At 29.7% G+C, this 16,721-nt stretch overlaps 1 protein-coding gene across 1 annotated transcript in view; it reads left to right on the forward strand.

Annotated features, from left to right (window-relative positions):
* Nucleotides 1–530: 530 nt before the first annotated feature.
* The window catches only part of LOC145266928 (trafficking protein particle complex subunit 11-like), a 132,257-nt gene continuing 116,066 nt past the window's right edge, over nt 531–16,721 (forward strand). The window contains exons 1-6 of the mRNA XM_080122731.1: nt 531–813; nt 7,886–8,092; nt 9,806–9,978; nt 11,015–11,085; nt 12,828–12,942; nt 16,313–16,412. Of these exons, the coding sequence (XP_079978857.1) occupies nt 7,892–8,092; nt 9,806–9,978; nt 11,015–11,085; nt 12,828–12,942; nt 16,313–16,412 (660 nt within the window). The 5' untranslated portion in view covers nt 531–813; nt 7,886–7,891. The remainder of the gene's footprint in view (nt 814–7,885; nt 8,093–9,805; nt 9,979–11,014; nt 11,086–12,827; nt 12,943–16,312; nt 16,413–16,721) is intronic.

The raw sequence follows: 16,721 nt of genomic DNA on the forward strand, positions 1-16,721 counted from the left end.
TTTTTTTATCACGTTCCTTTCCTCCTTCGCGGTAAGGGTTCGAGCCTGCCTGCCTACTACCACTTGATTATTTATTGTTTTGCTCAACACACACCTCCAAACACCCGGACAACGTCGGGCATCCAGCCTAGTAAATAAATAAATAATACTCATGATATATCGATAATGATAACAATAAAATGCAAGGTAGAGAGAGCTGATTTTAGGTTCGTTTTACATCGCAAAGTGAACAACCGACACCTAAAAATTTAACATGTCTATTAAAAAATACATATATAACATGAAAATTTAATACTTAAATGACAGTTATACACGAATTAAAAAATAATTTTAATAATAATTAATAATAACGGGGTGGATGTCTTTATCTTCATATTCCATTGCTGAGAAAGGTACGTTTATCTTTGACAGATAAAGAGAGAGAGAGAGAGAGAGAGAGAGAGAGAGAGAGAGAGAGAGAAAATGAAAGAGAGAGAAAGAGAAAAGAAAACGAGTGAGCAAAAGAAAACACGAGAGAAAGAGGGCGAGCCAGAGAGAAAGAGAGAGAGAGAGAGAGAGAGAGAGAAGAAGAAGAAGAAGAAGAAGAAGAAGAAGAAGGGAAATCACCTGTTTTGTTCTTTTTCCTTCTCTCATTCCTTCCCACAATTCCTCTTCCAAAATGGCCTCTTATTGACTTTCACTACATATCCACGAAAATCTTTGCTCATTTTGCTTCTGTTAAATGGCCAAAATCTTGCAGTTTTCAAGGGAAAATGCATCCTTCTTACATTCCGAATGATCTCGAGCGACTTTAAACCATCCATCTACAAAGTGGTAAGCAATTAGTCGCTTTTTTTCTCAAGTAAAAACTGAGAATTCTATCACGTCATTCCATTTTGTTTTTGGTTTCCACCTACCAACAAATTTAAGATTCGTCTTTTATAATAATTTAGTTTCATATTTATTTTATTCCTTAGTTCGAAATTATATTTTACGATCCACTGTCAATAATATTTTTTTATGAACCTTTTAATTTCTGTATTTATTAAGTTATGTGACGATTTATCGTATTTGTATCGTGACTACGTAACTTACAATTAAAAAATCGACACTTGTGTAGTTTATGATCCCCAATAAAATTGTTTTCATTTTAGTAAAGTTTCGTTTGCGCAAGGAAAGAGTTAATAAATCACCCTCTCCCTATGTTAAGAATGGCTTTCTAAAATTGTTTGGGGATATCAAGTGCCCTTTAAATTTACTGTTCATCGATTATTTATTGAAACAAAAATGCAAAAGCGTAAAATATTGTCGTGTTTACCCTTCGGCTTATAAAAATTAAAATGTTCAAACGAAATTATTTTTTCTTTAATCCTAAACTAAGCCTAACATTAGTTTTAGATTTCGTCGGGAAAAATCAGTTAAGGTAGCGTGTTGAAATAATAACGTTATTATTTAGAAACTGATTCTTAACATGGGGAGTATGAGTGTTTTTGTAACTAGTCTGTATTTTCACCTAACAATTTAATTAACAAAAGATGCCGCAAAATTTGAATTTAACTTGAAAATAACATTATATATATATATAGCACGATACCTTCTCTGCATACCCATATTAAAATAAAGTAGGTATTTAGTAGCGAAAAAAAAAAAAATTGATGCTTCTATATTATAATAACGAAGGCATGTTGAATTTCAAGTGAAACAAATGGTACCTACGTAACGGCATGTAGAAAATAGTAATATATCCAAAAATTAAGGAAAACGGTTGGGTAGAAAAATAATTATTAACTCGTATATATTATGATTTAAACAGTATATAAAAAGTTTTAAGGAGTGACTTAACCGAAACCCCCCCCCCCGAAAAAAGCCTTTGGCGGACATACAGAAAAAATGCACACACACACATTTTCGCTTTTATATAATAGATTTATTATTTTTTTTAGTAAGCGTGCCGTAACAGTGATTTCGCGTTTGTATTACAATGCACAGACATACGAAAAAATTTTTAAAAGAAAACAAAACTGTGAAAGTGCACCCGAAGACGGCCAATGTGCACTGATTGTCCAACCTGCAAAGGGTGTTTATTTCGAAGGCCATTTTAACATGGGGAGGTTGGGGATGTTTATTTCGAAAAGCATTTTCTTATTTTTAACCTCCCCGTAATCAACTTCTTAAAGGTAAGTCTTCAGGTGTGTCTCCCCCCCCCCGCGTGCACTTTCACCAACAAAATAAATGTTATCAAAAGCAAGATAAGTTACTCTTCTACCTATCTAGAAAAGTTTTTAGTGGTTTTACTCACTTTAAAAAGTTTAATCGGTTCGAAACTGATAGTATTTATCAGTATATGTGAAAAAGATAAATGGCAGCAAGATCTTTGTTAAATATTTTAAATTTGGGGAAAATTAGTTAAAACTGAAATATTATACAAAATACTGTTAGAAACCCATTCTGTGTAAGCGTGACATATATTCGGTCAGTTTCTATTAGTATTTTGTATAATTTTTTAGTTTTAACTCATTTTCCCAAACTTAACATATTTAACAGAGAGCTCACGGCTCTTTATCTTTTTCACATATACTGATAAACTCTATGATTTTCGAACCGATTAAACGTTATAAAATGAGTAACACCATTAAAAACTTTTCCAAATAAGTTAAAACTAAAAAATTATACAAAATACTATTAGAAACCTACCGAATACATGTCAATGTCACGGTTACATATAAAGTGGGTTTCTGACAGTATTTTGTATAATTTTTTAGTTTTACCTCATGTTCCCAAACTTAATGTAATTAACAGAGCTCGCTGCATTTGTCTTTTTCATATATAGCAATAAACACTGTATCCTTTTCGAACTGATTAAACGTTTTAATGAGAAAAAGAAAAAATACAAACCACAAATTAGAAACAACATTAAACAATACACTAAACATAAAAAATATATCAACACTATTTTCATTAAATTCTTTGTTTTTAAAAGAAAAAAAAAAGAAAAAAGGGAAGCACTGCCCTAAATATATTAGGTTGTCTGGAAAGTTCTGAGCATTTTTTTTTCTGAGCACACGAAGAGGATAAGAATAAGAAGATATCTCCTTTCTTAGCAATATTTATTAAGTGAAAATATCCCTGAATTGTACTTTTTGAAACTTCAAACTCTTCTGCTAGTGCTCTAGTTGTGATATTTGAATTTTCTTGTTTTATTCAAAACATCAATATCAAATTTTTAGGGTCTTCCACTGCAAGTGTTTTTTTTATTGTGTTCACCCCTAACAAAGCATATCGCCACTTGGATGTAAGGAGCTACTATTTGAGACCATACCTAGGAAAGATTAACAAGATGTAGGTTTACATTACATTTAAACTTTTGCATATCAGTATAGGGAAGCAGGTAGCAGGAAGGAAATTCCAAAGTAACTAGTTGTTCAAGGGAAGAAACTATTAGAGTAAAAAGCTTTCTGACATTTAGGAACTACAACAGTGAAGGGGTTTGATTTTGTTGCTAAGCGGGTTTGTTGGGGATATATATGTCAAGGTGTAATGAGTTCATCAGAGCACATTGCATTAAAAGCATTTCTAAAACAGGCACAGAGATGCAACATTGCAGTGATTAGACAGAGGTTGGAGTTTAGTTGACAAAGTGGGACCTATTGAAAACTCTCTTTTGGACCCTATCCAAGAGGGAGAGACTAGTGGTAGATGCACCGACCCAGATGTGGCAACAATACTCCATGCATGGGTGAATGGTGGATTTGTAGATGTACAAGATACTCTCATGTGAGAGTAGTTTTCTAGTTCGATAGAGGGAACCCACCTTCTTTGCAGCAGCATATTCAATGTCCTCAATGTATTTGTTCCAGTTCATATTGTCCGTGAATGTTAAACTGAGGATTTTGAAGGAAGAATTCTCAGGTAAGGTGTTATTTGTCATCGATATTGGTTGTTGGAGAGGCATCTTGTAATTGTTAAAGGAGAGCAACATAGTCTTGCTAGCATTAAATACTACCATCCATTTGTGGTCCCATTGGCCTGGAGGTCATTTTCTAATGATTCTGCCATTCTTTGATTTGTGTGTCATCAGCAAATATACCCATCTCGGACACAATATTATCAGTGTGGTTAGTGAATATCAGGCATAATAGTAGTCTAAGGATCGACCCCTGAAGCACTCTCACATCAACTTTATGCTGTTTGTATGTTTGTTCATCAATGACAGCCTGGATAGTCCTATTGTCTAAGAAGGATCTAATTATATTTAGCACATGTCCTGTTATACCATACAATTAAATTTTCATTAGCAAACATTTGTATCAGATTTTGTCAAAGGCCTTGAATATGTCAAGGTATACAGCCCTGGCTTCACCTGCTTTATCCAGTGCATGGTATATTCATTCAAAGATGACTGTTAAAATATCTATAGTAGAATGACATTGCCTAAATCCATAGTGTTTGTCAGAGAGATTAGCTTTTACAAGATGGTGAACTAGTGTTTGATTAATTCAAGTCTGAAAGATTTTAGTGAAGAGGGAGAGGAGACTGATAGTGATAATTGTCATCTTCTAGACTGATGTTTCTTGTTTTGAATTTTGCAAACCACTTCTGACCAGTTGATTCTCCTAAAGCATTGTCATCATACAATTTACAAATCTCTTTAAGTTTTAGCAACAGTTTCTTTTATATTTGAAAGTAAATACATTCTAAATTTTTTTTTTTTTTTTTTTTTTTTTTTTAGCAATAGAAAAAAAAATGTAACACATGCTAAGTTTAATCTGTGATTTTTAAGTAACAAGCTTATAGGCTTGTTAAGTCTTCAGAAACCTGTTCCTTTAAAACTCGACCAACATCTTGGGCAACCTAATAGCAGGACCCATATCTCAAAGTTTTGAAGAATAAACAGAAAAGAATGATTTAACTTGTAGAAAATAAATATTAGACTATCAAGTTAACTTGTATTCATTTATTTTTTGATTTATATATTTTATTTTGCAAAACAATAAGTTTTACAAAACAAAATTAAGCACAAGGTCAATTAAAAAAAGTGAGGAGAGGGGGGGGGACTGGCGTCTATGGTCATCTTTGTCACTGTACCTTTGATTTGTCTACGCTAATCTTAGCTAAAGTTCTGTCACCATAATACTACATACATATCAGGGTTGTCCTACTTAAGATTTCCAAATCAAATCTTTTTTTTTTTTAAATATATATATATAGATAGAGAGAGAGAGAGAGAAAAATAAAAAGGAACAAACCGTATTATGTGTTCATCGACGTTTCGTCTTTATTTCGAGACTTCCTCTGGATGAATGAGTTAAGAAACAAAAAACACCAGTACAAAATATTTGAAAATGTTTCACGTGCAAAGTGTGACGCTGTTAAACGGAAAAAGATGTTGGAAATTCAAAGGGGGGTGGGGCTTGCACTGTTAAAGAGAGGGAAATCTTAGTGAGATCATGTAGTCATTAATGTACTTTTAAAAGATATGAATGCAGTTAATATTCTTACTGGAAAGAAACATGTTGAAATTCAAATATAGGTTTGTAACAAAAATGAAATGAGTGTTTTTTTTTGTTTTTTTTTGTTATGTAATTTATTTATTGAGATTATATGTATTATTACAGGGGGTGTTTGAATGGCGTGAGAAGGTTAACCTGTGTCTACAGTTAAATAATGTTCTTTTAATAAAAGTTTACTTATTAATGGCACTATGTTATAGAAACCTGCGCGTTGTTTAATTGTGCTTGTATTTGCGATAAGTGCAGATTCAAGAAGTCTCCGGCGCGGTTTATTTGAAATAAATTTAACTACTTTTGCTTGTTTAAAGTCAAAGGTTTGTTCCTTTTTATTTCTCTATTTTGTCGGAATACTATTTCCATCATATATATATATATATATTTTGTATGTAAAATATAGAATTCTATCCCAAACAATTTTGGTATAAGACCTCATTTGATTGATAAGACAAAGCTAAATGAAATCACAATATTGAAGAATTAAAATTTCACTTACATATTTATTTACCAATCTGTTTTACAAATAGTTTATGGAATCTGCTTTGAACTCCTAGCACATGTGCCCCATCAATGTATGTACATCCAACAAAGCTGACAAGCAGAAAAATCCCACGCCTTTACTGTTGAAATCCCTAGATGCCGGAAAGCATTCTACTTGAATAGTTTTGTCCCTCCCACTGCTAGACGTTTGAATTTCCTCTTTGTTTTTTGCTTCTTTGACTATACTAACCTGCAGATGTTTAAATGTAATGTGAACAGACATCTTGCTGCTTAACTCTCCGCAATCCCCTGTTAGGCACAATTACAAACAGTAGCTGTTTATGTCCCAAGTGGCAATATGCATTGTTTGACATGAAAAAGAGTAAGAAACAAAAAAAAAAAAGTTACCTTTTTTTTCTCCAAAATTTTGGCTTCTCCAAATTGAGTGAAGATTTGTTTTGAAAAGGTGATTTGAAAATTAAAATATATGTAAAATATTCAATTTTTTTTATGCACGATGCTGCAAACAAATTACAACAGCCTTTTTAAATATTTTTCATTCTAGTAACCAACTCTTAAAAATTTGCTTTTCAACATTTATTGACCACATCTTTATAAGCTTCACAACTTTGGCGTGTGTGTTATTCTCGCATCAATGTAACTTTATACATTTATATTGCCCATGTTTATTATTTATTAAAATTAATACTCTAATAAAACATTTTAAAAAGTCCTATCAAAATATTTAATTAAAAATTGAATCCATCAGAATGTATTTTCTCTTCATAAACTAGTGACTTTAATTTTTGTTAATTGTTGGAAAAAAAAAAAAAAAGAAATTATGATCCTTTGAAAGGAACTTGGTAGTATTTAAACTGGCTTCAAAATTCCTAGCAAATCACCATATATTTAGGTGGAAAATTTTTGAAGCTATTTTTATCCAATACTTTTTTTTTCTTTCCTGAAGATTAAAGCATCTTAATGAGAATTAGTTTTTAAAAAATTGGATGCTAATCTTGTGTATTTACCAAATCAAGCAACTCTGTTTTAAAACTTGTTGGAAGGAAACAATTTTACTCACCCCCCCCCCTTGACGAAAATATAGGAAACTGCTTGTCATAGAATTTATTTTCATTAAATTTTGCAAATTTTTTTTTTAAAGTTTACTTACAGAAAATATTCATGTCAGTAATTAATACTGACATGAATATTTTTTAAATATAAATTAAAAATAGAAATGGAAAAGCAAATGAATACATGTTTACTGAACATATTAACATATTTAAGAAAATGTACATTTGTCCAAATATAATTAAGCCTCAAAATAAACACAAATCTAGTAGAAAATATTATTGACAAAGAAATTATAGCAGGATCGTCGAATTAAGTAACACCATTTACTTCCAACTAGTTTCAAAACCAGAAGTCGCTTGGATCAGCAAATATACAAGATTATACAAATATACAAAATTGCCATTTGGTTCAGTTAATGATTTAATGACTACACATTATCTCAATGATTAAACTTTAATTTCTTAATTGAAACAAAAAAAACAAAACAAATGAAAATAACTTAAAATATCACTTGAATAGTTAAAAAAAAAAAAATAAGACTCCTGGTCAAAATTAGGTATGTCTAGCTAAAAATAATCTCTGTTAATTTTTGTTTTTTTTAATTGAATATTGAGCAAAAATCTTAATTTTTTTTTTCCTTCTTTAAATTTGTTATTGAACTTATAATATAAAACTGATCAATTCTAAAAATGCTAATTTCAAGATTCTTTGACATAAAAACTTTATATCTTTGTTGAGGTTGAAGAAAATCTGTAAAATTAAAATTCATGAAAAGGAAGAGAATTTTCAGGACTTTTCATTTTTACCTTTCCACATGATTATATAATTTTTTTTTATATATGCAGTAAAACATGGCCTGGGCTGCTGAACTTCCGGAAGAGTTACTGTGTCGCCCCACAGGACTCGTGGTACTGACAGGACTGGATGTTGTATATAATGCCATTCACAAGTCTGTCTGGGATGCCTTTGTCAACAACAGACGTCATGATCGTGTACCACTCAAGTTCAAAGTCTTTGAAGGCGATCATGAGTACCCTAAATGTAGATCAAAGGTAAGTCAAAGTTTTTACTTGTATATTTTGTAAATAATTTTTACTTGTATATTTTGTAAATAATTTTTACTTGTATATTTTGTAAATAATTTTTACTTGTATATTTTGTAAATAATTTTTACTTGTATATTTTGTAAATAATTTTTACTTGTATATTTTGTAAATAATTTTTAATTGTATATTTGTAAATAATTTTTTTATTAAAAACTTTTTGTAAATAATTTTTACTTGTATATTTGTAAATAATTTTTTTATTAAAAACTTTTTGTAAATAAAATGCAAGTTTTTACTTGTATATTTGTAAATAATTTTTTTATTAAAAACTTTTTGTAAATCAAATACAAGTTTTTACTTATATAATTGTAAATGATTTTCTTAAAAACCTCTAGCACTTGTGCAGTATGAGATTTTAAAAAAAATTAGTAAATTCCAAAAGTTACAAAAAAATACTAAAGTAGATTTGCTACAACTATTTTTACCCCCCCCCCTCCCAAATATGAACGTTCCTCCATTTTCTATTTCAAAATAGGATGGTTTACAATTATTTTGGCAAAATCATAGACTGCAGTTACCTTCCTTGGATGTTATGAACTATTTAACATAATCATAAAACACTATAATTAGATGATTTTTATTTTTACTTGTAATCATTTTACTACTAAATCACTTTGGAATTTTGTTGGAAATCTTAAGACTTTTTATGCAATTTGCATAAGTAACTTTAGCAAATGTCCCACTATTACTTGAGGAGAGGTTATATATAAACACTAAAATAGAGGTACTTGTACAGTTTAATTAAGACATTCAAAAATGAAAATATAAAAAAAAAAGTAATATTGTACGTATCCGTTTTGGACTGAAGATCTCTGAAAAAAATATTTTCATTTAATTTGCTCAAGTAGTTTTTTTTTTTTTTTTTTACAGTGGAAAAACTCTTATGAGAGTGCGTTGAAGTCAGCCATTATGGAATTTGTTGAACACTCCACGGGAGATAATTCCATATAAAGTGCCGATACTCCCTCCCCATCTTTATTACTAACCTTTTTTCCTAAAAATCTAACCTTTTGCTTGGTATCATAACAAATTGTTTTTTCATTGTAAAAAAAAAAAACAAACTACTTGATGAAATTAAGTGAAATTTTTTTCCCGGAGAACTTCGTTCCATAATGGATACGTACAATGTAACCTTTTTTTGATATTTTCATTTTTTAATGTCTTCATTAAATTGTACAAGTACCAAAAAAGAACCTTGGATAAGCAGAGTTAAAAAAAGAATTTACTGGACGAGCGGGCAGAGCTCAAGAAAAGAACCGTGAAATGAGCAGAGTTCAAAATAGAATTTATTGAAAGGAATGAAAACATTTCTCCTCACCTGTGTTACCTAATTTTCATCAACAAAAAGAACATCTCCAGAACAATCGTTTTCGAAATTGCCTTACTTCAAACTGGCATAAGTATTATCTTTTTATTGTATTTGTAATTATAATTAAATATAATTTGTTTTTGAATGCAATAACTTGTTGGTTTTTAATTGCTTTCGTCCAAAAAAAGGAAGGTTGTTCTGCTACAAAAGATCTTTTCTATGAACAAAGAAATAACTAACTCATAAAAATTTCTCTAAATTTTTACTAATTTTGACATGACAAGTAAGTGCATAATCTAGTCCTAGTATTTTGTATTTTATTTATTCAAGTTTGTTGTATGTGATTTCAGCAACGGACATCATACGAGTGGTATATTCCGAAAGGTATATTAAAGACTTCATGGATGAACAAACACTTAAACTTGGTTCCTGCTGTAGTTGTCCTATTTTTTGACTTGGACTGGGATGAACCTATGTGGAAAGAAAGACAAATGGAATGTGCAACTCGTGTAGAAATTGTCAGGTAAATGCTGTTCTTGATAAAGTTTTGTAACTGAAACAAAATATCCAGTTTAAATATTCTGTGTTAAAATATTTATTCTGTTATAGTATTTGCTATTGCCTTATTACCTTTTTATACTTATGCATTCTGTCAAATTTTTAGTTCTTAAACAAACCACAAGTCAACAACTTTTGTTCAAATTAAGCAAATTTTTTTTTTTTTGCTCATCCAGAATTCCCCCTATATATAAACAAAAATAAAGAAAAAATGGTTATGTTATAATAGCGAAAATCAAAATAGTGAATTTCAATTATAACCAATGATATCTACTGAATTGTCATGTTACAGTAAAAAAAAAAAAATACATTGAGTTTAACAAAAAAAAAAAAAAAAGAAACCAGAGAATTTGAATCGTAACAAAAGGGAGGTAAATATTTCATGAAAACTTAAAATTTTACTCAAATTTAGCAAAACTTTATTTTCACTAATTGTCTTTAAAAATTGCTTTCATTAATAATTAATTTTCTACATTATCGTTTTTCATAATTTTTGGATATGTTAATTACTGCAGCATAATAATGAAGTAGATATCATTGGTTTTACTTGAAATTCAATATTTTGATTTTCACCATCATAACAAAGAAGAATTGAAAAGTCTGTATTATGTACTTACCTGTGGCTGAAAAAAAATACTGTAAACAAAAAAGATCATGTAAATTAATCAGGCAGTTTTATTTTTAAATAAAAAAAAAAAATGAAATTTTATTGCTAAACTAAGAGACGATCTCGTGATCCCATCTTGAAAACCGTCTAAAGGAAGAAGTGATAATTTAAAAAAATTCAAACTTGTGAGATTAAAAAAAAAAACATGGGGAGAATGGAAGCATTAGAAAAACTTGTTCATTTAAAATAGTTTTATTTTTATAAAGAAAAAAACAATGTACTTGATCAATTTTTGATACACAATATTTTCTTTTAGTCACGGAAAGACAAATATTTCTTTTTGAATAGTCAGTGTACGTCTTAAAAATTTTGATTTAAAATATTGTTTTTTCAGAAACAGTTTGCTTGGACGCGGAACTAAAGTCGCTGTCGTACTCATTCAAAAAAATGCACCACTTCCTCCTGGTAAGTTTTGTCTACTTGTGCATTTGTATATAATAATTATTAATGAGCATCTACCATGGCTGTCCTGCCCTTGACTCTCGGATATTCTGCTCAAACAAAATCCTTGTCTGGTACCAGTAAGAATTATGTTAATATAAAAATTTTTGGTCCCTTGACAAAGGAGGGATTAGATCTAGTAATTCACTCCTGTTCATTTGTTAACTTTCCTTAATAACTATGCCTTAGATTATTACTTTTTTTAATTTTGCACAAATATTAGTCATAGTGAAAGTAAATTTTTCACTTGTAGAGGGAGACCCCACATGCTCGGCTAGTTTTTTACCAGTTAAATATTAAAAAGTTTTTTTTTATCAATATAAAATGTTTTTCTTATCAATTAAATATAGAAAAAAAATTTTCTGACCAATTAAATATAATTTTTTTTTATTTACCAATTAAATATAATTTTTTTTTATTTACCAATTAAATATAATTTTTTTTTATTTACCAATTAAATATAATTTTTTTTTATTTACCAATTAAATATAATTTTTTTTTATTTACCAATTAAATATAATTTTTTTTTATTTACCAATTAAATATAATTTTTTTTTATTTACCAATTAAATATAATTTTTTTTATTTACCAATTAAATAAAAAAAATTTTTATTTACCAATTAAATGATTTTTTTTTATTTACCAATTAAGTATGATTTTTTTTTATTTACCAATTAAATATGATTTTTTTTTTTTATTTACCAATTAAATATGATTTTTTTTTATTTACCAATTAAATATGATTTTTTTTTATTTACCAATTAAATATGATTTTTTTTTATTTACTAATTAAATATGATTTTTTTTTATTTACCAATTAAATATGATTTTTTTTTATTTACCAATTAAATATGATTTTTTTTTATTTACCAATTAAATATAATTTTTTTTTTATTTACCAATTAAATATAAATGTATTTTATTTACCAATTAAATATAAATGTATTTTATTTACCAATCAAATATAAAAGTATTTGCAAAGTAAGTCTGGTGATCACAAAATTAATTTACTTGGAATGATGTCGTGACCCCCATGTAAAAAAAACACCCACTATCTACTAAATATCTGTTCAACATTTATTAACTATGTCGTTTCTCAATAAAAACACTCTGAAGTATGCTCTGCTACGTTCTACACATAAGATGCTTCCTATATTATTTAGCTTATGTTATGGATTTATTTTTGACATAATCTCTGCTATAACTTATAAGAATAAAATTATTTGTACATTAACCCTTTATGAACTGAGAAATCTGTTGAAATCCCAGTGAGTTGTGTGGTATTAAATGTTTCACTATTTACCAAGAAAAATACCTCTATTAACTGAATTTAATTATCAGTGATGTAGAGATGGATATTCACATCTATTAATGGCTTTGGGTAATTTCTATGAAATTACAGCCAAATATATACCTCAGTAGTTCATAAAAATCCCATCAAGTTCTACCCGATTCTTATTTTGTTTTGTTGCAATTCTAAAAACAATTTGACTTTTAAGATTAGATCATTCTGCATAATCTTGCACATTAAATAATTGTCCCTTATTATTTCTCAAATTAATAGTTCCAGGTAGTTTTGAACATCTAGTCCACAACATAAATTTTTGTGCTAGAATACACATTGATTTGTTGCTTGTTTAATGTTTGTGTAGGTTGTGTTGTTTGCTTTTAATGAACAATTGCATAATTGTCATTTGCATTTCAGGTGAGGATGTAATTGCGACGGAAAGAGCATCAGCATTATGTAATGCGTGTGAACTCTCTATGAAATCTCTTTACGTTTTACCTCATACAGATCATTTAGTGGGTTACGTTATTAGGTGAGTATTACATATCATTTAGTAGGTTATATTATGAGGTAAGTATTACATATCATTTAGTGGGTTATGTTATTAGGTGAGTATTACATATTTAGTGGGTTATGTTATTAGGTGAGTATTACATATTTAGTGGGTTATGTTATTAGGTGAGTATTACATATCATTTAGTGGGTTATGTTATTAGGTGAGTATTACATATCATTTAGTGGGTTATGTTATTAGGTGAGTATTACATATCATTTAGTGGGTTATGTTATTAGGTGAGTATTACATATCATTTAGTGGGTTATGTTATTAGGTGAGTATTACATATCATTTAGTGGGTTATGTTATTAGGTGAGTATTACATATCATTTAGTGGGTTATGTTATTAGGTGAGTATTACATATCATTTAGTGGGTTATGTTATTAGGTGAGTATTACATATCATTTAGTGGGTTATGTTATTAGGTGAGTATTACATATCATTTAGTGGGTTATGTTATTAGGTGAGTATTACATATCATTTAGTGGGTTATGTTATTAGGTGAGTATTACATATCATTTAGTGGGTTATGTTATTAGGTGAGTATTACATATCATTTAGTGGGTTATGTTATTAGGTGAGTATTACATATCATTTAGTGGGTTATGTTATTAGGTGAGTATTACATATCATTTAGTGGGTTATGTTATTAGGTGAGTATTACATATCATTTAGTGGGTTATGTTATTAGGTGAGTATTACATATCATTTAGTGGGTTATGTTATTAGGTGAGTATTACATATCATTTAGTGGGTTATGTTATTAGGTGAGTATTACATATCATTTAGTGGGTTATGTTATTAGGTGAGTATTACATATCATTTAGTGGGTTATGTTATTAGGTGAGTATTACAATCAATGTCTATGTACAAATAAAACCCATGTGGATCAGTCTATCTTAGTTGTCTTCATGCACACTGAATGCTATCACAAAAAGATAAACAAGAGAGGGGGGGATGCTTGATATCACAAAAAGATGTTCTTCATTGCAATAGAGAAAGATGAGAAATGAAATATCATGCAACAGAAAGAAAGGGAGAAGAAAATCTTATATCGTTAAGCAGTAATTGATAAAAGAAAAGACAAGCGAGAAGAGAGGTAAGATTTGAAAACTGGTCACCTAATATTCTATAGTCATTACATAAAACCTTTCATCTAATTGTATATCACCCCCCCTCCATTTCCCTGTTATAGCTAAGGCAACAACTATAGAATTAAGGATACATCGGAGTGATTGCTAGGCATGCGGAGGAACACAAAATAATTATCAAGCTCTCGTGGATAGATTTGTTAGACTCAACAACTGAGCTGCACGTTGAGTTTTACTTTTTCTGCTTTTCAATTTTTAACTTGCATCCACGTGTGCATGCAATGCGAATGTGCACATTTGTTGAACAGCTATAAAACAAACATTGTTGCATATTCATGACTGAAACTAGACTTCAGTATATTTGTACCAAATATGGTTGGATTGTAGAAAGGATTGTGAGTTTTAACGATTCAACGGATAGTATTCTTTGGTTGAACACCTTTGTATATAATTAATCTTTAGCTGTAAATATAGTGTTTGAGTTGATATAAAATAGAACTGTTTGTGCCATTTATGTGCTGATTATGTTGAGAAATATATAAAGCAACAATCACTCTAACCATTCCTCCCAGCTGTAAGTAGAAATAGCAACTTGTGTTATACTAATTGTAAACATGATGCAGACAATATTTGAATACTGTGTGGGGTAAAAGTAGTTTATCTATCTATCTGGTTGGGCTCGTTGCCCGGATCAATGTGCCTCTATCTCTCCAGATTGAGGCACTTTCATCAGTTACCTCGGATCTTTAGGATTACAATTGGCATCATGTACAATTTGCGGGATGTACTTGAATTCTAGTCATCTTATGCTCGTGCGCCAGTATCATGGAGTCCACAGCAATTCATTTCTCACCAGATCGTGCTTGCTCCTCTGACAGTGACCGGCAAATTGTAAATGTTGCTCCTGATGATAGCAGATATGGCAGATAGGTTGCCATAAAGCTGCTGCTTCCTGGGTTGCTTACCAAAATATATTTATTACTGTTTCTGTGAAAGTAGTATTGTACTTTCATTTATTTAGATTTAGTCTTCAAATTTGTATCAGTTTATCTTCATAAACTTCATAAAACTTTTCTGTCGATTTCACTCTTTGAATCTACCTTTGGTTTTGATGATAGTAATCACTTTACTGACTTGGGCTCCTAAAGCCTCTGGTGATGCTGACCTTTTACTTGTCTTTCGCACTGTAACTGTTAGTGTTTCATTTCACACAATCGTTGAGAGGATTGTAGTCATCCAAGCTGGGAGGCTAGTTGTCAGGTGAAGAATGATTTATAAAGTTCTCTGACAACCAAATCTGGTCTTTTTTACTGGTATGCCAGAATTCCAAGTTTTACTGCCATATGTACGACTTGCCTGTTACATGTAGCCATCGGTGTTCAGATTGTCGATTTTTTTTTTTTTTTTTTTTTTTTTTTTTTTGTTATATCATAGTTGAATCCTTAAGTCTTTTGGTTCTTTTCTGATCTTGTGTGCCATTCGTCTTTGGAAATTAAGTAAAATTCAAAATCTCCTTAATTGTCCTTCGTGGATTTCAAAAAGAACACTTTTTCCACCAATATCAACATAAAAAATTATTCTACAAAAATGAAATATTGTCACCATTTTCATGAAAACATGACTGATAGCAAAATCAATATAAAAATATGTGTAAAATTAAGTTGAAAATTGCAAATAAACATTGTCTACACTCTGTATATGAAACCAGCCAAAAATCATTAAGGGCTTGAAACTACCAAGTCAGGAAGTTTAAGATTTTTTTTTTTTTTTTTTAAAAAGAAGGTTGCAAAGACTTAATGTAAATGGTTCCTAGAATTTTCATATGATAGGGCAACTTACTGAGAAAGGAGAATAAGCCGACACTGAAATTAGAAGCACAAGGATAGTTATTTATAAGGTTTTCAGAGATAGAAGAACCATATGTATTATTCAAAGCATCCAATAGTAAATTTTTGTTGGCACATGTTTGATCTGCATGTCTAATCTTGGTGATGTCCTCTCAATGTAGTGTGAACTGCAACTACATTTAAATTATATATACACGATTATGGATTATAGTTTCACGGATTTCGTATCATCAGAAAACTTTATGCACGTTTCGCTTGGTTGCAATCTTCATGCCAAATTTGGTTGAAATTCATGCAGTAGTTTCTGAATGTATATATCAGATATATGTAAACTTTTTTGTCAGTAGATTAATATCTGAAATGAATTGAAAAGATATTTTAATGTTCAAAATGTTTTTCTTTTTTAGATTGGAAAATGCATTTTATGAATTATCTCAAAATTATTATCACAATGAGGCACGCAAAGTAAAAGCTCACAAGGATTTTCTAAATAAAACAACACATCAGGTGAGTTAGCCCCCCCCCTTTTTTTTGTGTCATTTCTTTTTATTTTATAGACACTTGTATAAGTAATGAAACTATTCCGTGTTACCTTGCTGGCAGATTTGTAGAATTGAAATCGTTTGTCCTTATGTGAATCTAATTATCCAATTAATCTAGAAACTTTAATAAATCCTTATCACCAATTTTTTTTCCAAGTACTTTATCCACTACGCCATAAATTCTTGTGAACAATTCAGTTCTAAGTTACACTCTTCTAGAGGTTGAAGATTCAATCATCAGTGGAGGGGGGGCGGCATTAAAAATGCAATTCAA

The sequence above is a fragment of the Euprymna scolopes genome, chromosome 4 (assembly GCF_053919585.1).
Source record: "Euprymna scolopes isolate OS-2025 chromosome 4, ASM5391958v1, whole genome shotgun sequence".
NCBI lineage: Eukaryota > Metazoa > Mollusca > Cephalopoda > Sepiida > Sepiolidae > Euprymna > Euprymna scolopes.